General features: G+C 38.7%; 1 protein-coding gene across 10 annotated transcripts in view; it reads right to left on the reverse strand.

Annotated features, from left to right (window-relative positions):
- slc2a9l2 (solute carrier family 2 member 9, like 2) overlaps positions 1 to 25,873 on the reverse strand; it is a 106,841-nt gene that overhangs the window by 77,688 nt on the left and 3,280 nt on the right. For 2 of the 10 annotated variants that reach the window (XM_041033917.1, XM_041033915.1), the window contains exons 1-6: positions 24,520 to 24,625; positions 22,185 to 22,270; positions 17,412 to 17,516; positions 10,763 to 10,923; positions 5,027 to 5,151; positions 3,613 to 3,758 (exon numbers count right to left, since the gene is read on the reverse strand). In XM_041033917.1, the coding sequence (XP_040889851.1) occupies positions 3,613 to 3,758; positions 5,027 to 5,151; positions 10,763 to 10,923; positions 17,412 to 17,516; positions 22,185 to 22,256 (609 nt within the window). In that variant the 5' untranslated portion in view covers positions 22,257 to 22,270; positions 24,520 to 24,625. Of the gene's footprint in view, positions 1 to 3,612; positions 3,759 to 5,026; positions 5,152 to 10,762; positions 10,924 to 17,411; positions 17,517 to 22,184; positions 22,271 to 23,578; positions 23,601 to 24,519; positions 24,626 to 25,468; positions 25,523 to 25,873 lie in introns of those variants that run through there. The other 8 variants (XM_041033916.1, XM_041033923.1, XM_041033921.1 and 5 more) reach the window with 8 other exon arrangements.

A 25,873-nucleotide genomic window follows, 5' to 3' on the forward strand; every position in this document is an offset into this window, starting at 1 on the left:
AGAGTATTGATATTTTCTTTCACTTTAAAGTAAAAGTGAAAATGCACATTGATTTTAGGGAAGAATAAATTGTGCTTTCAAAAATGTTTTACTTTCTACAGTATTCAGAGTCTGACATCAAAGTCAAGTGGTTTAAAAGGTGGCAATCATCTTTAATCCAAAGAAAGAGACATGGCATAGAAACGCATTATATTTTTCTTTTCCAGTGAATTCGATCCAAAGGAAAACCATAGAAAAGACATAGCAAGGCTAACAGAACACAGATTAGCCACAACAATACTCAAGCCTTCATGCAGTATATGCACGGACCTATAGAAATTATGGAAAATAGGAGCTTCATCCAAAATTCACTGGCTGAGAAATGTGTTTGCTGTGCTCGCATCGTCATTGCTGGAATGAAAGCAAATGCACTGCTGGAAGTGTGCAGTACTGTGTTCTGCAAATATGTTACACCACAAAGGATAAGCTCCAAACAAAACAGGATGTTGATGCAGTCTAGTCGTTAGTGGCTATGGTGGCTTTGAAGTATATTATCATTTGCAAACAATTATACAGATGAATCCAGACACTGCATGCTTCCATGCCATCTTGTCTCAGTAGGTATGCAGGGACAGCTGTTGCTGTTGCTGAATGCACCCACACACATGTAGGAATTGCATTCACCTCATTCACCAATCTATAGTCACTAAGAAGAAAACAGAAGCTATTCTGTTTTCTTAAACTCAGTCATATTGTATTAAAATGCTAATGGATATTTCAGTGAGCAGTGATTAATTTGTCAAATCTGAAGCTACTGCACACCACCAACAATCTCAAATTAATTTAATGACAAAACTCTAGAAAAATCATCAAAACACATCCTGGTATTGGTTGGGAACGTAAACGGTAATGTTCTTGTAATGCGTTACATGATGTGTGTGTGTATGACAGCAATGGTATCTGTCTGTCATTTTTTCCCAGTCGAGTGTGACGACAGGCTGAAGGCATAAAAAGCGGGCAGCGAGGGAGTAGCGCAGGTTTACAGCTCTGAGTGAATGAAGCTGCCCAGAGTAGTTACATGTCTTTAATTTAGGGCTGTAACACCAGTCTGAGCCACTGTAAATGCTGCTGCTGGACAAACTCACATCTTTTTAGTTTTAAGGTTTACACTTTTATAGCTGCAGCATTATCTACAATAATGATGTACATGTCATGTACAAGTCAAATCTACAACAATAAGAGCCACATTGTAAAATACAAGGATTCTTTTTAACGAGCTTTAATCATCTTGTCTATCTTTCATTGAAAGAAACAAGATTTTTAAACATAAATAAATAAATATCTCAGTTTCGCTTGACAGATTATAATTGACCTTGCTGAATTTGTTTGCGTATTTTTATTTTTCTCTTTAACATCTTCCAACTTCAACACAGTGTATGGGTTAGTAATATATTCATTTGGACTACAGCCCAAGAACAACAGCAACACAAACGCAAGGTCACCCTTACATAACAGGTAGTGAGCAACACTTATGCCACTGATCACACTCACACTTTCTGAACAGACACGACTGGATACAATTGCATGCTTCAAATTTGGGAAAGCAATTTAGAGGAAATGCATTCAGTCATTAATTTTTCAGCACAGTGCCAAAAGTAAGCAGTGAGCTGGAGTCAACAGAATGTGCCAGGAGTAGAGCGTTTTATATCGGTGGCTTTCTGTTCACATTACACAACTGAATTTGGCATAAAGCATATGTGCCTCAGGCTAATGTCTGTTTTCAGCCCCAAAAGATAAACGGGATAATATTTCCTCCAGGGTAAATGAGGTGTGATTGAGGTTTCATGCCAGTGTCTTATTGAAACAAGTGGCAGGTAGAACCAATCAAACACTGAGCAAGGAAAAAATGTGAGTTTATTACTCAAGCAGCCGAGGAAGACATGTCGCTGAAGGGCAAAGTGTTGTCAGATGGCCGGCACTATTCATTTGTCCAACAAAAAAAGTGATGGAAAGTCATTATGTGTGAACAGAGGAGTCTGTTTTGTTTTTCTTCTTTTTTTTCTCCAAGCTTGAATGTCAAGTCGAAAATAAAACTATCCACTGGACTGTAGCTGCAGAGGTGAAGAAGTCTGCCACTCGCCCATGAGGCTTCATCAACTCCACTGCCACACAGAAGGTCCTTGGCATTTCAGCCTTTGTCTAATTCACACCTTGACATCACGAGAGAGTCGCTCAGGTCTTTAAGGTCACGTGCCAGACATATGAGAGTCACTGGAGTCATGTGAAATTAAAGTGTGAATTGGTGTGAAACCTAATGATGTCAGGATGGCATCGTAGGTAGCGGATTAGAGATTGAGAGCACCACAGCCACGCTGGGCTGTAATTGAGAAACACAGATCAAGTGAAGCAGCTGGCATTGCAGTTCTACTCTCCTGTTCAGTAAAGGTTTCTTTAAATAGACTGACATGGTCTATTTTGTAACTTCCATCTGTCTATTCTGTCTAACATTTTTGCACATTTTTGTCCTCTGACTGTGCCTGTGCTCCTGTAAATAGGGCGTAAACTCCTTTTCTATGCTGCATTTGTGGAGGATTTTTTTTTTTATTGTTTTGATTCCCATGTGACCTCAAGGTTTGACTGACATGCAAAGTTTAAAATGCCAAGGACGTGTTCATCATGTTGTGGTTTCATATTGATTTTACACTGTCTTAACTAAATGAATGAATGAGATGAATCCACAGACTGAATATTGAATCTTTCACTGTTTTTTATATTTATATTTATATGGCACAGACAATTGGTGTGTTTGGATATGGTCTGTGCTGCACCTCTGACAATGCACAGAGATACTAAGCATTGAAATATAGATAAAACATTTGAGATGCAGCTACACTGTGCAAGAATGGGATTTTTTTTATTTGCTAGACAGCAGCAAAAGCAGAATTTTCAGAGCTGCTGTTGTTTTAGCACATCTTCCGCCATAGATAAATAATCTGTTTTCCCACTCAGGTTTTTTTGATTCCTGTTTTTGATTATTACCCATGTTTATTCATATTTGACATTATTGAAAAGAGGAAAAACATCTGGATATACTGCATATTTTAAATCCTGTTCTGTTCCTTCAACTTGCACGTAGGCCTTGTCTTTGTAGAGTAGGCTGGAACAAATGACAAGTGTCTCGGCAACAACAGATGTCTAGTTCAGGGTTCACATTTTACTGGTAGAAGCTTTAAATTCAATATCTAATGTTGAGTCAGAACAAATTACCTACCGACAGCATCCATGACATCCATGAGCGCTGCAGGTGAAGTAGAAATGCCATAAATTGTGGTTCTTATACCACTGGTGAATGTGGACCCCAAAGCAAAGAAAACAAACAATAAACTGTCTCCAGACATAGAAAGTCAATAAATCTTCTCCAGAAAGAGTGGAGGAAAAACTATGAAAGTTGCTGTGGTGGTTGTGTATTGTTCACCTCATATTAGCAGCACTCAGGCTCCACTTTATTGTCCCAATTTGGATTTTCTGACTTCAGTAACAGTAAAAGATGGCACCAACTGTAAACCTAAACTCAAGCCCTCAAAATATCGCCTCAAAAAACTATAAATGAGTGACATCTTTAACAGCACTGACCTGGCCCAGCAGCTCAGGCAGTCCCAGCACTTGTCCTGTGAACACTCCCAAGCAGATCAGGATGGAGTTGAACTGGCCAATGAACCCTCTGATATGTCTTGGGGAAATTTCTCCCAGGTACATGGGGAGAGCACTGAGAGCTATACCTGTCAGAGAGAAAAAAAAATCAAATGATGCATTAGCTACTTTGCAGATCAGTCAAATACAGGAACTGAAGCACAGAAAAAAAAACAAGCCTAACATCTGCACTGTTGGTATTCAACCTTCAGCAACATAAAAGAAATACTAAACTGTCATGAACTGCAGGGCATCGTCATGGATATCTGAATGGATGGCCTGTGCAGTAGAAACGGTCAGCACTAATATCGTGGTTTAGAAACTGCAAACAAGGGATCGGGCTGCACAGTGAACGTGTGTATTTCCAGTCTGTTCCAGTTAAACATATATAGTGTATTGCTGAGAGTCACTGATTGCAAGAATCAAGAATAAAAATATGCCGGGTTATTACCAAAACTGAGGTTTACTTCAGAATTAAGAGCTCAAACTTGCCCAAAAGTTAAGGCATCACTAATTTCTCCAAATAATCAGGAGCTTGGTTCTAATCAACTTGGGGGAAAAAAAACTGTTTTTCTGGCACATTTAAATTTTTTTTCGCCAGCAGCAGGTCTAAGTCAAGCTCATGTCTGACAATTTAACTGCAGTTTGATCACCCTAAAATTTATGTCCGTAGGCAACATAACACGCATACGACAGGGATGAATGAGCACTGATGTTCTGTTCTTCCTCTTGATTACAGATGAAGGCACTGATCACCAGTAGTAAGCTGTCCTTGATCTCTGCCAACTCCCGTAGATTTTTCTTTTCCTTGGAGGTGGCGGTGTGCCAAAAGCCTGTAAATCTACATGATTTGTTACTTGTTTTTTTCTTCTTTTTTTTTTGATTAGCTTAACCAAACACTTTAGAAATGAAGTTCATTTGAGGCTGCAGATGAGTTGACAGTTGACAGTGTTTGTCTGAGGCGGTCTTCAGCAACCCAGGTACATGTGTATTTCTCTGTTTGGAGGCTGATAGATCTGTTTAGCTGTGATCAACGTGTAGACTGTTAAAACCTTATGGTGAAGTAATTTTTATGATAAATATGACTCAGCAAAATTTACCTTCATATCCAAGTTTTGGCAACTTTAATATGGGGCACTCAGTGTAATGCAAGTACAATGGTAAGCTTTCACATGTTTGAATGCAGGTAAGTTTCACTGTATAGATTTACATTAAACTTTGAATATAGTCCAATATATTGTCAAAGTCTGTGCTTGATTTACATGATTAAAACAATTGATATTGGTACAATGTAGTACTTTGCTCCACAGTGACGTTTGGACACTGCTTGGTAAGCCGTGAGTAAATAAAATCTTACCAGAGTCCACCCCGATTATGAACCGGCCAATGATGAGCATCTCAAAAGACTTTGCCATCTCCCCCAGGGACAGCAGCAGTGCAGCAATCACAGCAAAGCTGTTATTCAGCAGCAAGGTTCCCTTTCTACAGCCGCAAAGAGAACAACTATGTCAGGCACAGGTTAAAATGATTCTAAATTTTGTATAAATCTTAATCCATTTCAAAGTTTAAAGGTTCACATCAATTCAGTTTTGTCATGATAAATACACTGATTTATCTGTGAGAAATCACAGCAGGCTCATCTAACTTTTGAAGTATTTCAATGAAGTGTTTTGAAGAAAAACTTGCAGAGGTGAGAATGGTCTTAAATAGCTTAAATAGAAAAGAATAATCAAGAGTGACATTCATGGCTCCAAGAGGATAAAGAAATGAATTAACTGAGTGGATATTCTGAAGAACAGTACAAGTCCACAAAGCAAAAAAATTTAGCAATTATACCAACTAAACCACAGTGAAATGTCACCCTCGTCACACCGAGGGACGCAGCCTATTAACATAGTTCCCACATAGAACCTGAAGGCCAGGCTGAATCTGGGCCTCCTCTCCTCGGCTAATGGTGCATCCAGGCAGCCCTCATGCGCTCATAACATCAAACATTTCTAAGTTTATTACAAGGATGTTGCCCTCAAACAGCCAACAAAGTGTAAATACCACAGGGAAACTGGGACAAATTCCATGATTACCAAGTTCGCAGAACAAGCTGTCACACTTCTTCATATCAGAACATGAGCAACTAGAATTGCCACTTTGTGTTGTTGTTTTTTTTTTTTTTTTTTTTTTTTGAGTCTGCCAACCAGTCAAGTTGCAGGAAATGTGGTCACAGCCTAAAAGCCTCTGGTCATGGCTGGTGCTAGCACTGATGCATAACAACTGGCAAACAATGTGCCAGGTTAATAGTAAATGTATCGGTTTAAGTTCAACTCCCTTGAAGCACAGGGCATACAGCCAGGCATAAACAAACTGCTGTTCATGCCTGACTTATTTACACTTCGCAGTGGCTTTTTGGAATGTGAATACAAACTTACAGTACCAGGTAATTCTTTATGACCTCACTTACCACTTCCACAGACCTAAATAGCCTAAATGTTTGCTGAACGAAGATCGCTTTACTCCAAAAGGTAATTCCTAAATGATCACTAAGCATTCATGACCCAAATATAGTTTATCAAAATCTTTCTTTTTAATAGTTGATTCCAACAAAAAACTTTAACTTTAACTGCAGTTCATCCAATGAAAGGATATGGGGATGGATATGATTCATTTATTGTCACAGAATTGGACTCAGCAGTGGAGCCCAAAACCAATTCTTTTCTCTATAGATGAAATGGAAAATGATAAGAACAGCTTGTCGGTGAGCATGAGAATTGTTAGGAGGCTCCAATAAGAATAATCAGTTTAAGGAAATTCTGGTGTTTGGTGAGTAAAGTTCTATTACCTAATGTCAAAGACTGAGGGTAAATGTGTTTTCTAGTTGATTTTGGTTGCTGCTGCAGTGAGGTGGTTAGCAGCAGTTTGATATATGATCCAAATCTCCCCTCACACTAAGGTCTACTCCTACGCACTCGAGATTGTCTCAAGAGGAGCGGGTCTGATCTGAATTGGAAGGCTTCTTCACTGAACCCTGTCTGAGGAAGCACTTTTTGAAGTATTTCAAATCCACTCACGTACACTACAGCAGCAGCATCATAATCTCCTTTGTTTGCTTTGTTAGATAGATCAATGTTGTTTCTCTTTTGCGTGTGTAAATCTAACAAAACTCTGATTCACTGAGGGGATATCACTGGCAAGCAAAGAGCGTTTTTTAACCACTTTGACCTTCATGTGATCTCTATATATGAAGAATGTTTCAGTGTTGAAATATTCAGATATCACAATTTACAAAAAAAAAAAAAAAAAAAAGCCCATTCCCTTGGCTTCACTGGCAAATCTTTAATGAATCACTTGGTCACTCTTCTTGGCCACTATTCTTTTAGATTGCTCTATGTGTCCTCATCTGCTAATATATATTCATCTCTTCTCCCTGACATCTGAATTTCAACCTTTCCAAGACACTGTGCAAAAGTAGCAGATGGCCCACAGATGTCTAGCAGAGAATATAAAGGGAGAATGAATAATATGACTCAGCCTAATCAACATTGTGAGGGTCGCCACTTGAGAAATCCAAGGTGAATCTTAAGGGCATCTTAATTTTCTCAAACGACTCAGAATAAAATCTTCATAAGTCTTTCTCTGCTCCAAGAGTGACATCCTCATCATTAGTGGATAATAGATTCCTTTGAACGTATAGCATTTCAGAGCACTGGGGTGATATTGTCAGTGCCGGAGTCTGTCCCAGGGGGGTTGAAGGACGTACAGCTCTGCAGTCTTGCACGAAGGTGGTGATTCAACACAGCTAGGCTGAAACCTGACAAAACTCATCATACCGGCTGTGAGACTGGATCTTACAGTGCAGAATAAGTTATCAAACCACTGCCACTGCCTCAGTCTGAAGCAAATTACTTTTTCTCCCCCACACATTTATGTCCATGAAGACAATGTATGGATGACTGTAACTTTGTATGTAAAAAACATGCTACCTCCTGTGTGCGGTAAGTGGGGGATAAAAGCCACAGTTCGACAGCTCCGGATTAGTATCAACATCCACTACAACTGGTTCTTTATAGGAACAACTGTCTCACTCACCAAGCATTCATGTAATAACAACTTATGCTTGTTCTGATTGTTACACTGCATTCACCACAGCTTTTTGAAAACCAGTAAAGTGTAGTTCTTCGTACATACTGAAAACAATATACTAACTGAGCCCAAGTGTCTGTAAGTGCACACAACAGGGAAAATGTCAGTACACACAGCGGTACAAGGTCTCTCAAACAAGGTCTGCTTGAATTTTCCTCTTCAGTGAATTTGGAGAGCAATGATTTCAAACAGATTTCATGTATGATAAAGAAAAACATAACATTTTGGTTATTTGAGTAAGACTTAGAATACAAAAAGAATATTTATACGTGACAAGTAAATCAGAGAAACCTTCAAGCCCCTCAAAAATTGGTTCTAAATCTGAAGTATTTCTCTGCAACATTAAATATTCATGACTAAATAAGCATCAATCTAATTTAAAGTCGGGGGGAGGAAACATATCTTTAAGAATTATTTATCAAGAATTTAACAGAGAAAAACTCAGCTAATCTGTTTCATCCACAGTTTGTCATTGGGCTCTCTCATTCCTCCCTCTTTGCCTTTCTTTATACCTGTCTGAACTATTAATACAGACATTTCTCTATCAAATAAACAAACAGAGTGCGCTCATGTGGGATCCCATCAATCATAGTGAAAAGCTGACTGAGAAAATAGGTTGTCAGGGTATTTTACCAAAACCTTTGATTTAAAAAAAAAAAAAAATGGGCCCACATAGCAGGTCTGGCCCAGTTACTGTCACATCTGCCACTGTGATTCAGCCCACTTACAGAAAAGAATGACTGTCTATACACAGTCCAAATCAGGGTTACCAGAACAGGCCCACCTTATGGTCGATGATGCCTCTATGCCTCAGCCAGTGATACGACCACAGCTGCTCCTAAGCAAGTCTACACAAGATTCAGTTCAGGCACCAGATGTCAGCCTAAACTAAACCTAAACCAAGCCACAGGCAGACCACGTTCCCCATGTGTCTCCCAGAATAAAGATCCTCCAAAGGAGACCTCAAGAGACAAGGAGGAAAAAAAAGGCCTAATTTCTAAAAAGGCCTGGGACAGTGAAACCAATTATTAAATGATTTAAATAAGCCGTTTAGAAAAATTCAAATCAATAACTTACAAAAACGTATGGGACGTTTGATAGTATCCTGTCTATGATCCTCTTTACTTGCACATTCAATACCATGAATGCTGCCTCAAAAACTATGTTCAGTCAGATAGTTGAATCAACACCTGCCTGACGGTCTCAGCTGATGCTATGATTCACAAAGGCACTGTAGTATGTGTGTTGTAGGGCTGTCGTATTAGACCCAATTATAGAATCCCTTGAGAAAAGTCACTGTGCCATTTCCTCTTCCGTGTAATGGCAAGTTTAAACGCACACTGTGTATTCATACACTTCCTGCAGTGAGTTGATAGTCGCAGACAGTGATTTAGAGAGGCTGTAAGTGAAAGGAAGAAGAAAGTGCATAAGGTATGGGAGGTAATAAAAGAAAGTAAGAACCGAGAGCCTGACAAAGAAAAAAGAGAAGAAACAGCATTGTCCCCTAAGCTTCAAAACAGGCAGCACTGTGCATTCCGCCAGGCGATGAAAAATGTATAAATAGCATGTCATATGCTAGGATGAAGATTAATCTTGCCATGTGTTTGAACCGAGCCACGAAAAGTGGAAGAGCAAAAGGGAAAAAGAGCAGTGCCTCCCATAAAAGATTCTTTTTAGAACTGGAAGGAAAGCACATCCCATTTAACAAGACTAAGTTAGCCTAGTTTCCAAGGAAGAGAGTGTTCTCGTTTGTGGTTCCCCCAACGGTGGAATGAGCTACCAAGCGTTCTGAGAGCAGGGGCGTCCCTCTCCATCTTCAAGAATCTCTTGAAGACTCATCTTCTCTGAGGACGCCTCTTCTCCTAACATCTTTAACACCAGTGTACCACCAGTACGTGAAGGTCTGCTAGTGTTCAAGTGACATAAATTTTGTCATCAGAGGGTGTACGTGCAGATCTGTGTGGACATCCATTTACCCAGTAGTTTGGCACTACGATACAAGGGCACCAACTACACACTCTCCCCACTAAGCAGACTCCAAGTGGACTATAAGGTTGTATAGTAAGAACAGCTACATGTCCTTGGTGTCCGCAGCTGTCTGTGTATGCACCCGCAAGGCTTTGCATGTCTGACTAGCACTGCTTTACAAACTTCTTTATCTGATCTTCTTCACTTTGTCTGAATATTTTTAATACTTAATACTCCAGGGTCTCCTGTTGTGCTGAAGCTTTAGTGTTGTCCCTCACTTGAAAGCTGTTTTGGATAAAAGTGTCTGCCAAATTAAAATTAAAATTAAATGTAAATGTAAGTGTAGTTTTGTCCGACCATGAGGGCAAATTTGGCCCCTGGACCTCCATTTGCTACTCATACGTATATCTCAAGATGAACAAAACTCGCAAATAACTTACTCCCAGATCATTTTAAAATGTAAAATAGTTTCTGCTGCAGAATCAAGAGACGAAAAATAATGATAAAATATTGACAAAATAATAAAAATCATTCATCGCTGAAAACTTCTGGTCGACGAGCTTCCTGCTGTTTGGTACAAATGTTTCTTACTGTATCCTGATTAACTTTAATGGAAAGTAAAGTGATTATACTCGTCTGTAGATATGTCTTTGTGCTCTTTATTTCTCATCACTGTAATTCAAGTGCAGTACTTTAGCCTTGTAGAATGGTGACTCCATTTTTCCAATCAGTTGATCAGTTAGCAGGCAGGTTCTTTGGCCCTCTATATCTTGATCTAACTTTGTGAACTGAAAACACACCACAGCAGCACAGGTTACTATTCATGTGCCTCAGGTAAAAGTGAACCAGCTTCATTATATCTGAAAGTCTGGGTGAAACCCACCATTCCTTTTTGCAAAATGGGCCCAGGACAATTCCAAAAGAAATACTGCAGTGATACATGTTATTATCATGAGCACGTGTCAACGAGCACGTGTCAACGTCAACTCACCTTCCAATTATTTTGAGAATTACAGAGACGGACAGGGCTCCGAGAAGGCCTCCGATAGCAAATATGGACACTGTGATGGACCAGAAGAGGGTGGCTGTCTCTGCTCCAATAGGCTGTCCGTACCTCTCAATCCATGTTTTATTGTAGAAGGCTTTAATGTACTGCAATACAGGAGAAGCATGGGAGACAAAGACCTTTCAAATTTATCATATTTTTAAAAGGTAAATAACATATTTTCCATTAAACTTTGAAAACTCAAAACCTGCCATCTTGAATATAAGAAGGTAAATATAAAAATAAAAAAACTGAGGTAACACGTTACATTTACTCATTTAAGTGTACAGCAGTGGAGCATGATTTACCAGTTAAATGTGCCTGTTTTCTTGTTCTAATGTACTGATGATATACAGTAATCCATCTCCCTGTGGAAATGTACACAGCTCACAGTGTAATTTTTGGTGTTTTAACATTTAAATGATCATCGAATTGTGTTGCAGACTTAATAAACTTAACTGCATACAGTCACAATTTCCAGACTAGATGTGCTAAGCCCAGAAAGCAAACTGAGTGACTGCATTGAGGAAATGAATTGATTGAAGTGCATGCTACAATGAGTCAGTGAATACTGTGTTTGAAATTACCGGCCTCAAGTGTCTCAAAGCACTCAAGCTTTGACTGAAGTGTCCTTATCATGGATGAATGTGTCATTCAAAACTAAATGACCTGGTAGTTTTGTTTTGTTTTTTAATCTTGCATTTTGAATCTGAGGCTCATGTTGTATTATCTTTGCTGGCGGCTCTGGGGTCTGAAAATCAAAATCTGGAGAATTACCATATCACCAAAGAGAATTAAAACAGTATCCTTGCAAATCTAGTGATAAAAGGCTGATGCACAGTGGAGAGCCTTTCTTTGTCATTCTCCTGATAGTGTCAAAAGCAGAGCTGGCACTGGAAGCCAAGTCATTTTTATAGTCTGCTGTGGCTCAGCAGTGATACGGCTGGCAATGTAAGCACCTCACAGAATACCCGTGAGTGCCAAGTTTTGAGTGGCATTAGACTAAAACGTTACCTCCACACATTCTTTTATTGGGAAAAAAGAAGGGAGCGGTGCACAGGTTACACTGTTTTCTACAGGGTTTGCATCACCCTTCTCCCTAGTCCTACAACAGTTCACTCAGCCAGATCACATGGAACGGATTAATAATTGCCAAGGATCTGACTCCACTCTTAGACCGAGCTCCGTTAGTAATGTGATCACCTAAAATTTCCTCTTCTTCTCTTCCTGCACTAAAGAAATCACACATCTACAAATATTCACTCCTGACCTCCACCAGGATCGTTTCTTCTAAACACAATCAGGTTATGCAGGAAATTGGTTTAAACATGCTTATGTGCACTGTAGAAACCTGTAGTAGCATAGATTATACAGCAGGTCAGTAATCGTGTTTTCCTTCCCTTCCAAGACCTTATTCTTGTATGGAAAATTTACACTGCCTATATGAAAACAGAGTATATAAAGAAATACAGTGAATTACATGAAGCATGCATGGTTTTTATACATGACCTTTGTGCCTTATTTGAAGAAAAACACATAAAATGAATTGTTTCTCATAGTGACATGACGTCTAACCATCCATAACCCAACACAAACACACGAAACAGAAATGTTATTGTCTTCAGGGGCTCAAACTCACACCACTCCCTCACCCACACAGATCATTCAGTGGTTCAGCTGACCAGGGATCAGATAAACGCTACAGCAGCTCTGTGCAGAAATCACTGGAACCATTTAACTTATCTTTAGTGGCTGTTATCACAGGGACACACAACTGTGTTAAGAAAACCAGAGAGTGAAAGACAATTTCTGCAGACTGCTTATTAGTAAAGTTACACTACACTAATTTTTGACACTCAGAGCACAACATTTTCAGATTGGCCCACGTGCTGTGAATGGGAGAAACTGAATGTTGGTTTACAGACTTATAATGCCATGTGTTTGTTGTGTTTTTCATGGATTGCTTATTAAAGGGGTCAATTAAACCTTTTGATTAATGGAGCATAGCTTCTGTTTAGTTTTCCTCCAAGTTTTGTTATTTCCACTGCAATAAATGCTGGCACTCAGTTCTTTAATGAACTTTACATTCACCAAACATAAAAGGGGGAAGTCACTTGTTGCTTTATATTACATGAAATTTGTCAAAACAGCAGGAGCAGTAGCAGTGGTGGACCCCCTGCAGCGGTGGAGAGGAGCCAGCTCCAGCCTAATCATCAGCTCGTGTTGCTGGTGAGCAGAAGATATGAAGGAGGATAAATAACAAACTACAGCTCAACTTACATGAGCTGGACAATTAGCTTCATTGGCAGAAGCACAGTAGAGGGGACTTTGACAGGAGTTACTGAATTAATGAGCAATAACTAGCAATTCCCTGGCTGTAGATCAGTCATTTATTCTGTGCAAACAAGACTTAGCTCGACCATTTAAAGGATGCACTGCATGCTGAACATTTTTGCCATCGGAGCTTCAGGAGAGTGTTGATGGAATATTTATTATATTATTATTTATTATGATCTATTTATAATATTTTATGGTTGATGGCATGGAATTTGACATGATCCATCTATGTCAAATAGACTATTTGAGAAGAAGCTATGAGGTGGATGATGCAGTGCAAGAGTCAACCCTTTAAGACCAAACGATACCAACTAATTCTACAGTCTAATTAAGCCTCCTGTGAAAAATTCAAGCCAATCAGAATGTGCAGGCCTGAGACCTTTATTAAAAACCCAACAGACTCTGCCTTGGTTATTAAGGCACTGGGCAATTTGAGCAATTACATCTTTGCGAAGCATTAGCTGCCCATTCTGTAAGTAGGTTGTTACTGAGAAATTTAGGGGACACCAAGGAGGTCATTCACATACAGTGTTTACACACAGTAATACCCTGAACCTCTTGGGCACTGCTACAGAACAGAAATTGTGTTGTTCCTGTGCCATGGTTTTTCCCTCAGGCAAAAAGCTACCTTCTTGGACTACACACACAGCCTCTTTACTTTATTACTTATCACTTTTGAAGGTGTTTAAATTGAAATAGCTTTGTACAAAAAAATGTGCATGTGCACGACTATGTAAAGAAATCCTCAAGGATCCTCAAATCAGATTCGGAGGTCAAATGTCATGATGGATATACTATCAGGGACACCCAAGCTCTCAGTATATGTGGTGAATTTCCAACCCCAAATGTAAAACTTCAAGCCATAGAAGGTTAAGAGCTGATCATTGGCCCCTTTTCAGAAATAATAAAAGGCCGTCACAGCTGGTGCAAGAAGGATCCAAAAGCAGACGCCAGAGGCAGAGTTAATGGAGTATGGTGATTAATTAAACAAGTGGAACAAAGGCTTACAGGATGGTGAGGCAGGCGAGGGTCAAAACCAGAGAAGCGGCCCAAATAGGCAAGCAAGTGCAGTAAAGCACAGGCAGAAATCCAAAATCCAATTAACAGGCAAAAGACGACAACACAAGTAAAGCTGGCAGAAACACGGAACCAAGACGGGAAGCAACATAACGTTCTGGCAGCTGAAAACGGGGAAGACAAGGCTATAAATACTCTGAAGACTAATTAACTGAAGAGCAACAGATGACAAAGAAAACTGGAGGGAAAAACATAGAGGTAGGAAGTAAAAAAGCAGTGAACTCATAAGGTCAGTGATTTGAAAATAAAACAGGAAATACAAGAAAGGATCCTGTAGAAAAGCGGGATATAGCAGAGGCACTGAGGGGCTGGTGATCCATAGGCTATTTGTGATTCTGACCAGGGGCAGAATTTTAATAGATAGCATCTTTTTGTAAATCTATATTTTTCTGTCATTCACCTGCTGCTGGTGACGGGTTGAGGACAAATTGGAGATGACGGACATTGCAGTAATGAGAAAATGTATGATCCTTTACTCTTCGACACGGTAAACTGTGAATAGCACGGCATTAGATCAAATCCGTACTGATCATGGAGCTCACATAATTACAATTAGACTCACAGGTCAGGGATGCCAGGTTTCCTCTCTTTCTCTTTCATCCCCCTCTTTCTCAGGGAATTCACATCAGCAGTTGTGGCTAATATAGTGCAAGTTTGTTCAACTTTTACACACAAGGCCTAATTAAACAGCACAGTTCTATGACAGCGTTGTTCTCCCACAGTTCCAGTGAAAGAACGGTTCAGTACATGAAAGCAGCCAACATCACAACAAGTACAGTAGGTGATGTTAATGTGGGAATACACAACAAATACAGTGTGACACCAACTCAAACGTGGCATTTGACCAATTTATAACTCCATTAATCAGTAAATTGTAAAACCAGTGTCACATTTAGGAGACATAATGGTGCGGTGACTTTTGTCCTGTGAAGCTCTTGCTAGTCATTGAAGGGTTTAGACGCTGTGGGGATCATGTCTCTGTTTGACATCATGACCTTCGTACTGTCCCCATTCCACTCTTATCCCAGTGTGAGTCAGACTGGGTTAAAATGTAGGGACCTCCTGGAGGAGTAGTCTAAGACACACAGCACCTAGCTATGACCTCAGTTTGAGTCTGCCCAGGGACAATTTTCACCGTCCACCCTTTATGCTCAGTTTCTCAGTCAGCTTCTTATTTTGAATGATGGGGTCCTACATAAACGTTTCTACCAAGGTCGGAACAGTTCTGCTTGGTTCACATGAGAGACTGGACTGTATTTCTTGTTTTCACTGGTTTGATGTGAGCGGGGTTTTGTTGGTTTGTGTTACCAAGTCACTGTCAATAAAATGTGATCAAACAACATCCACACAGTCCTTGTGAAGCCTTGTGTAAGTGTTTATGGTTGTTTACTCCCTCGCTCCCTCGTTCACTACTCCCCATATGATAGACACTCAGAAGCTCACTCAACAGTGAACAGTAAATTGAGATTTGGGAATGATTTCATCATTAATTTCCATCAATACTGACAGCTGTAGGGTTGCACAACGCTCAAAATGGTGGATAATAAATATAATGGACTAAATAGTGTAGTACATGGAGACTGGTTTCGATCACAGCCAAACACTTAACACACAATAACTAACATGGTCATGTTACACTTCCATCCTGGATATACTCCCATTCACCTCTACTGAAGGCAAACAGAAAAATTAAAGCATGTGTTTCCTGTTTCCACTGCACTGTCTCTGGGAATGGAGAAGTTCTTATTCATTCCCAAACCACAGTGAGTTGCATCACTCTCGTGTACTGGTTATAGCTTGTGAATGCCCTGATTAATATTTATTTATTTCCTGCATCAAAAATGTTGCATGACATCATTTTTCAAGGCTGAGTGTGGGCTGTACTCTAGAAAGGAAAAGCAAACTCACGGCACCTTAAAGGTGCTTTTTTTTTCCTAACTTAACTTGATTGTTGCATGTTTAGCAATGAAGATCTAATGTTCTATAAAAATACTACAAGACAAAAACTAAACTGAAACTGAACCTCAAAAATACAATAGAACATTGATTGCCCACTGTTCTTAAATATTTTCAGAAAACTTACTCCGACATCAGAACATTTATGGCACCCTCAACTCTTTTTTACATTATTTGTATGCAACAAACATTACTGCTTGTGTTTATATAACACACACGTTTTACCAGATACGGTATCAATCTGAACATCATACTTCTTCAGTGTAAGCTGAAATCTGCTTTCTGCTTTCCCAACATCCTTCCCTGCGTTTGTATCAGCAGCTGCAGAACTGAGACTTATGTTTGAATACTAAATAAATGACCCGTAGGGCAACAAACAGCGGGCCAGATGGAAATGTGTGACCTCTGAAAATGCTGTTTCTCACCCAACTGTACGTGTACATGAAAGCTATTGAAAATTGTCATTTCAGTTTCACCAGTCAGAGATGATCAGCTGACTGTGTAAATGTACAGTCTGGTCCAAGCAATGCTAAATACATGTAACTGTCTTTCTGCTGATGTCTTTCTTTTCTTTTATCTGACAGGCAGCCCTGTACTAACAAGGTCCACCCAGTAAACACATATTCACTTTAATTACATTTACCTCCATGTGAGACTGAAAATGAGATCGCAGAAGAAAAAAGAAGAACAGCTAAAGTATTTGCACAAAAAGTGATTGTGATGCAACTTTGGAGATCAACGTTCCTTTCTGCTTTTGAATGCATGTGGGATGAAAGTATTCTTGAACAAAAAAGTGTTATATTTATTTAGTTATATCCAATTACAGAATCTAAACAGTTCTGTCTGATCCGTCTGCCTGGTTAGTCCTTTTTTCCTGTGTTTTTAATAGAACTGGAACAAGCAAACAGAAGATTTATTTGCCCTAAAACCCTGCGTCCAGTACTTAAATGACAAATAAAAGAACAGTCAATGGCAAAGGACAGCGTCTCCAACTGCGATTCAATGTTTGCATTTTGGACAATCAATTCAATATAGGAGACGACTGAGTATCTATCTGACCTAAAGTCTCATTCATTCAAGCGTAGATTTATTAAAGCCCAGTTCTGAAGCACCGTCTGAATGAGTGTTTATTGATTTCTAGTAGTGCTAACCGATGGCGAAATATGAGAAATCGATGGTAGTTCCCTGCAAGGCAGCTTACATTCAACCTAATAGTTTGACTCACCAGAGCGGGAGCGTTGACCACAGAGAGGTTGTAGCCGTAAAGGAAAGATGACCCCAGGGCACCAAAGAAGGCTGCGCTCAACAGACAGGCTGTGAGTGGCTGCTGCTGAGAGAGCACATAACACAAGGGTTAATACTAGACATGCGAGCACACATATTAGAGGCCTTGTCAGTGGCGGTCACATTGTTGCTAATCAGCGTCAAGGTGAGACCAAAAGCGAGGAAATTCTGCAGAGGACGTTTCATATAGGCCCTGGTATCTAGGCCAGAAAAGTGGGTTATTCCCTTCACTTTGCCCTTGAGTGTGTCACTGCTGAAACAACAAATACTCACAACACATGGACAAGTTTACGGTGGCGTGTGCATGCTCTGTTTGACATGTGGTGAGTACAGGAGCAAAGACAGACCCCTGGAGGTTAGGAAGAAGTTCTTTCAGTGGAGCATGGACAGTATACTATAAATGTGCAGTGTACTACGTATCATTAAAATTCTTGTGCTACCAAAGAAACATAACTGTTCGTTTAGAAAGAGAGAATGAAATTACACAGACATAGGTCTATTATTAGATCAAAAGGATGCTCTGAATCAGCAGCTCAGGTACTGAAGTAAATCATAACCAGTCTAAATGTGTGAAACATGACTAGCAGTTAATTGAACCTCATGATACAAAGGACTAAGACAGAACAAAAAGCATAATGGAGATTTTGCCACCTCACTACTTCATAAATCATAAAACCATAAAGTTTGTCCTACAAGTGGCACAAGAGAAAAGGCCACAGTGTGGTGGAAATCAAGCCATTTATCCCCTCAGGGAGGATGAATGTGTTTAAAATCACGGCATCGTGGCAGTTTGATTATGAGATACCCTGTGTGCAAAGCTGACATTTAGGTCAGAAGATGGTGCAGAGTGTTAATGGAAGGGGTTCATACTCTGGAGAGCACAAATTAGTTGTGATTTTCATGGCAGTTCTTGCATTTGATTTCTTGTGTCCTGTATACAGGTTGAGGTTTTGGCCTGACAAGACAGAATAAAAGTTAAGAGGTGACCAGAAACATTGGGAATCCTCTGGTGACTATGAATTATCATAATGTTTACAGTCAATGGCAACATTGACCAGACTGACCAAATTTTGTCCAGCACTACAATTACCAACACTTAGTTCCTGCAACTAACAAGATAAAATCAAATGTGTGCGATGTTATGCATCTGCAACAGGACTTCAGCTCACTGTTTTAGCTTTTCACAGATTTTCAAGAATATCTAGACTTATTCAAACAATGATACGTTTTTTAAAACTGATTTTCATCCAGAGTTTAAAATTATGTTCCATGAACAGGTCAGACCTGTTTTTTATATATATTTTTGATCATTCATGGCTCTTGGGATGGTAATGTCCAAAATGTCTTAAAAACTATTGAAAGGATTGCTATGAAATCTGGTACACATGTTCATGCCCACTGATAATGCCCTGACTTTTCCACTGGGGACATTATCAGGCCAGAATGGTCTTTTTTTTTCAATACTTCTGTCTATGATAAAATATAATAGTATATAATATTTTTTTAGGAAAAACAAAATGATGATTCATAATGCAGTTTTGGTCTTGTAACTTGAAAAATTTTATATTAATCAGTGTTTGGACTGTAATCATGATAAAACAACTCCCTGAAACAGATTTGGGCCCAGTCTAGAGGCAATCATCACTCTCCTGTATGTGTCTCAGTGAAGAATGAAGATCTTTTGTATGTACGGCATCAACCTATACCTTGCACCGACAGGCCACAGGCCAAAGCAATAACCTGGAGGCATAGCTACATGATCCAGAACATGGGAATAAGACACAGCAGTGGTGAACAGAGGAAGGGTTAGTGGTGGGAACAGGAAAGAAAGCATGGTCTACTGGGGCTAAGGCTGTAGGAGAAGATGAAGATGATGTTAAGGATTAGAGTTCATAATGGTGAGCACAGGTGGTTATCTGCTAAAATGTAGTGAAGCAAAGCAAAAGAACGTGCAGTTCATTCAAAGTGTTGCCCTCTCCACTTGTTAAAATTTGATAGTGCAGCTGTCAGCGATGAGAAATTAAATTTCAAAGAAAAAGAACTAAATTAGGCACTCATGGCTATGACTAGGCTCTATACAATGGTCCCAGGATAGCCTATAAAATTTGATTAGATCTATTGTAGTACTTTCTAATAAATGAGAAGTCAAAGTAAAAGGAACCACATGAGTTAAAAGACTGAGTTAAATCTTCCCATTTATCTTTGATTCATGGTAATAGCTAATTAATAATGATATTCTTGTTTTATGTGTCCCAGTAGAGCTCTGCCAAAGTAAAGTCCTTCTTCTCTATTTGCATGTCACCACATAAACAGGCATATGAAACAACATCTTCTTTACCACACTTGTTCTGCATGATAAAGGACTCCCGAGAGTCAGCTTAAAGCATGATCTTACAGACTTTGGAAAAAGGCATGACTGTGGAGGTTAAAGCATCACCAAGACTCAAATGGGTACAACAAAGAGCCAAAAAAAAAAAAAAAACATCAAGGAATTTGCTCTGCAGTACCCAGCACTTCATAGATAAACACAGGAGGTGTTGGGCTGACAGCCAACATCGCCATTGCACGTCAGCTAATTTTGAAGATGGCTGGATAGCTTTCCTACCTTTTGAAGGTTGCATGGTTAAAAAAAACAATCAAACATAAGCTCAAACATACAGATTGATTGCTTAACAGAGGAACCAGGTTGGTAGACTGAATGCACAGCTAAGTAATCCACACAACCACTTAAGAGGCTGAATATAATAGAATGACAATCATCCAGACAGCTCTAGACACTATACAATTCCTTTAAATTATTCATGCATGCAAGCTGTTTGCCACAATACTCTTCCTGGCCTGCATCCTAAATATTATTTAATCCATAGTGGTGCACAAAAACTTATGAGCATTCACTGTATATTGGTGACATTTTGAGACTAAAGAGAATATTTTCATTTCCTATTTGGTTATTGTACAATTTAACTTTGCTCACATGCTCAGTCTAGCAGTTGTTTTGCAATCTCTGCACATGGTTAAGAAATCCACAGATTTTCACGAGACCAGTCAAGAGGTTTAAGAGGAAAGAGGAAAAGTCATTTGAGACACTAAGGGAAAAGGATTGAATATTTTCTTTGGCATGTTTATTAAAACAAATGGTGTCAAATAGATATGACACACAATTTGTCTCTGAAAAGATCAGATTCATCACTGGTGGTCAGGTTATTGTGCCTAATATAAATGGCTTACTACTACTTAAATTATACATGTTCTCAAGCTAAGAAAGAGGCAATTAAACAATACAATTCGACTTTTTACTTCCCAAGTCACAATAAATGTTAAAACCAGCCAGCTGCACAATAGATCTTGTAACTCATGCAGTGAATTATATTTTCTACTGTGTCTTACAAGCATTTTGAGCTAAAACTATGGTAAAATACATTCATTCATGAATGTGATTTCAATACTTAAAATTCAAAGTGTTATATTTTATTTTACCTTTGCTCATTTCATAAAAAAAAAAAAAAAAAAAATCTTAAACAAATGTGTTTTACTGTCCCGTTTATCTTCTGCCAGCTATTTATTTATTTTATTTTCTTGGTCCCAGTTCATGTTTAATGATTAACTTTTGTTTCAGTTTTTTCAAAATATTTTCCATTTTTGGGGTTTATATGAAAACTAGAGATTGAATACCCATTGCAAACAGTGGTTAGCCAATAAGATATAAAGATACAACCAGATTTGAGACTAGCTTTCTCATCATTATATGAGCAAGACTGAAAAAAAAGGAAAATATTATGTGGGGAACATGTAAAATAGATAAATATAGATAAATTATTAAACATCAGCCAGAATGAAAAAAATAACAAAAATAAAAAAAATAAAAACAGCCAAACATAAGATTAAAAAGAAGAGCACAACACATTTATGTTTAGTTTATTTTATTAACTATCTGAAGATAAAAAGAAAAAAAAAAGTTTTGCAATCAATTCACGAGTAAATTATTTAGCTTACTGTATTATTTATTCATGTATCCAATTACTTTTTCACTCTTCAGATAGTTAATTCATGATATTCTATTTGTTGCTTCTGAGCCACCTTTAGAGAGAGGAAACATGTCCCCTCGCCTCGCCCTCCCCTCACACACACATATTCCTTACATGACAGCAGTTTATGCATCTATGCATTTTATTCATCACACTCCAACTGATGTAGGCAGTTAACAGTACAGGTATGAATATAGATACACAGGCGTGAACGTACACCTGCTTGATAAATGCTTAGATTTAAATGGGAACCTCTCGGTTTAGGGAACTTAGAACTCTTATTACTTTCATTAATTTAGATGCAATTTCAGCACAGATTCAAACAGGGCCTGTTTCAGCAGCAGGTCAAAGTCTGACAAAGCTGCAGCAGGACTGAGGATAACTGCATGGAAGTTTGTGTTATGTGTAAATGACAAAGGTCGTGTACATAAGTGTAGTAACATGACAAATACATCCTGTCCAGTCTGTCCAGTGCCTATCATCTGAACAGGGTAATCTATGACATAAGAGGCAAATAACAGTAACATGCCAGACAGACATGACCTACATATCTCTCTCAAAGCTGGACTGTCAGTCTGCCAGACCAGTCAAATATTTATACATCACAAGAGATATCATCATTTGGCAGCTGAAAAGACAGAAGAATGTGCACTTAGCTGCAGTGTTGTCAGTGACTTATTCACACTAACCTTTCCAGAATTCTTCTCGGAGTCAGTCATCTTGTTGTCAGTCGGATCTTCCTTCTGTGGTTTGTCCATCATAAAGTTTCAGCAACCTTGAATGAGAAGGTCATAACATATCAGACGTGTAGTTCATACAGAGTACCCACAGGAAGACACAAGACACGTTTCACAACAAGGAGGGGGAAGTGGAATTTATTATAGAAACTACTGAGTGAATCATCTGCTGAAAAGGAAAACGGCAGTGCCTCTATGTGCTGACACGCAGTACAAGAACACCCAGGATTACAGATCAGAACTTTGGTCACAAGTTTAGGATTTACCCACTCAAAATACCTGTCAAGTGAGTACGGCAACAAAGTCAGATCACTTTGCAAATACAAAAAACCTCTGAATCATGACTCCACTTTGGAGCACTGGATTTTTATCCAATTTTTTGACAACAGAAAAAAAAAAAAAAAAACAGAGCCTGGCCTGGATGTACTGCACCACAGTGCAGGGTTCCACAATGGTGGTCAAGTGCGATAGACGGTACACAAAAGACTCAGTCTGCCACCTAGTGGTAATAAGTACAGTAACACTCATATACTGGAATGAAAACTGTAGTGTGAAAGTAGGCAGAGGCAGAGCTTCTACCAAACCCAGTTGGTGCAGGACAACGGACCGTTAGACATATTTCATCCTACAAGTCCATTCTTTACAGTCTTTGTGAAAAAATGTGACTGTAACTTTCTAAGTAGGGGCTGTGCAGATAATGAACAAACAGAAGACAAGATCCAAAAGTAGATGTTTTCCATAGAACTGATAGAAGTCAGTGTTTCCTGGTGTAGTACAGCTGATTTCCTCTCCTACCACACAGTTAATTACATTTAATAGCATTCAGTCAGCTTGCAGGAATGGAAATTAGTCCCTTGATTGGATGACTAGAATGAAAACCAGCAGGACTCTGAGACCTGAGGTGCGGGATTAAAAACCCCAGCTGTGGAGCGAATTCATAAGGAGACACATGACACATCAAAAACTTCTCATCCAACCCCGACTTACTACAACCATTTGATTAAGGCACTACTTTGATTTTAAGTCCATAACTCTCATTTCTAATCTGGATGCTGGAGATGTTGAAATGCTAAATACCATTCATCTTAATACCAGTCCACATCAGGCTATTTTTATCACAGGGTGTAGGCTTTAAGGGTTATTTCCAGCCTAAATTGCTGTAAAGCGGTACTTTACAAAACACGTTAACAAAAAAAAACAAAAAAAAAACATCAAAAACATCCACTGCTAAAAAAAATTCCTCCAACTGTTACAGCTCTATGGTCAACAGCTATCAAAAGCTGAGTGTGAAAGTTTCTTTGACCTTGAAAAAAAAGAGGAGTTCTTTGTCAAATTTAATTTGGCACCTTCTCAATTTGACTTCCCGTAGAGTGGTTTTGCAGTGTGTCTGTAATTTCACTGTAATCACTAGCTGCAACAGAGAAAAGATGCTCATTCATGTCAGAGGACTGAGCTGTCTGGCTGTTAATCTAACATGCAGAGGAAACTTGATTTGGGTGGTTATCAGGAACCATGGGTATTGATTTTAGGATACCTCCCCTCATCTCTGTCATCAGACCATGACCCTAAAGTCACTTTAAAGATAACCACTATGCGCAAAGAGGACGGCTTCAGGGTCCCCGTTCTAGCATTGAGAATACAAAGTGGCCTGTTTACTTTGCCACACACTCTCAGGCTGGGCCAGAGTAACCTCTGTATTTAAACAAATTAGTCTAGAGACCATTTCTAAAGGCATTTGTAGGCTGAGCTAGACAAATTATGGAATACTATCCATGTATTTTATCATTCCAACATAACAGTGAGTATGAGATTCTGTACACCACAACTCTGAAATACTGCATCACTGTAGATAAATAATTTGTCACCTCCTTAAAAGAAGGCTTTACAGGTCTATTAATACACGAATTAACACTAGACACCAATTAGATCTTAGTTATTCCTGCTGTCTGATGCTGTTTTTAGTTTGGTTACTTTTGATGTGGATTTATGGTTGTAACTGGAGCCACAAAGCAACAAGAAACAAGGTTCACAATCACTTATCTAGTAAATTTATCTAGAGAATGACTGAATGAGTAAATGTTGATTGCTGTGATTGCTGTCGTGGTTCCAAAGACAGAAACAAATTACAATACCTTGACCAAAGAAATGATAAGCCAAATGCATACTTATAATATTATTTAACGGATCGTAAATCAAAACCTATCCATTAACCTTCATGTCAATTCTTCAGCACACCATGATAAAAAGATAAATAAACAATACACAATAGAAAGAAACTGCTACTCACTGTTAAAGATTATTCAAACGACACCTACAAACATTCAATTATGGTGAAGGTGTTTGAAGACAAAGAGGAGGAATTCTTAATCCAGGTCCAGGTGATCCCAATCCAGTTGATTGTATTTATAAAAGTAGGCGGTACTACCAAGTCACTGAACCACCAGTTTGTGTCTCCTTGTGGAATGGAGGGGAAATAAACTTCTACTCCAATCTAACAACTTTAGTAATACTTGTTTAAAATAAACAAACTATAATTACCAAAATTACATTTTTTCTAGTCAAATTCTTCAGTTATGTATGAGAGAGTGAAATGGTTGCATTATGATGATTTGATCAAAGTTCTATGTTATAGATCATGGTATGTATGCAAAATCACATGTACAGTAAAATAATCAAACTGATGTCCAGTGCACTGAAAGAGATCAACCTCATGTGATGCATAATCATTAATTTGGACAATTGAAACTTGTAAAAAGATAAGCTCATTATATGATACAATATAATTCCACTGAAAGTCAATAAATTATAATATGAAACTATTACCCAGCCCTACAACATACTGTACCTCAACTTTATAATAAGGATACATGTATTTGTACTTGTATTATCCTCTGCCCTCAAAAAGGCAACCAAGGTCCACTAATTTTATAATCATAAAACAGTTATATTGACAAGTATTTCACCATTACTCTCCACTACCTGACATAAAAATATGCTTTAAAATGTTATGCAAAAAAAATCTAAAATAAAATTGCAAGACCTTTCTATTACAACAGACCACTCTGCAACAAAAATGTATACACATACAGGTATAAAGGAATAACAGTAAGTCTAAAGAGGAAGCTATTTCAGGCCATGGCACTGAGGATAAAGTTAAAAAATAAATTCCAAAATCCTCCTATTGATTCACATTTTTTACCAGACTGAGTGAGAAATGTCATTGTGGTCATACTTACCTGTGCACAGGCTGTGTATCCAGTGTCTGCAGGGAAACTACTGACCCAAGATCACCTGGATTCAACCGTGATTAAAACACTGACAAATGATTAACTCTGATGAGTCCCTCTCCCCTTCTCTCTTTTCTTATGTCATCATGAAAGTTGAATGTCAGCCACATCGTAGGGAAGACAAAAATTAACTACGCATGTGCGTCAGTTGATAACACTGTTCTACTGAGAAAAACAAGGCAGAACTTTAACAAGAAGCACCTGAGCAGTCTGCCGTGCAGCCATAATCACCATTTTATTAAACATAATGTCACAGTAATGAGGGCATTATGGCAGCAATTAATCAAATTCAATTCATTTGCAAAAACGTAGTCGTCCTCACAGAGCACAGGGTGATTGTAACATGAAAAATGG

The sequence above is a fragment of the Toxotes jaculatrix genome, chromosome 3, assembly GCF_017976425.1.
Source record: "Toxotes jaculatrix isolate fToxJac2 chromosome 3, fToxJac2.pri, whole genome shotgun sequence".
In the NCBI taxonomy this organism is placed as follows: domain Eukaryota; kingdom Metazoa; phylum Chordata; class Actinopteri; family Toxotidae; genus Toxotes; species Toxotes jaculatrix.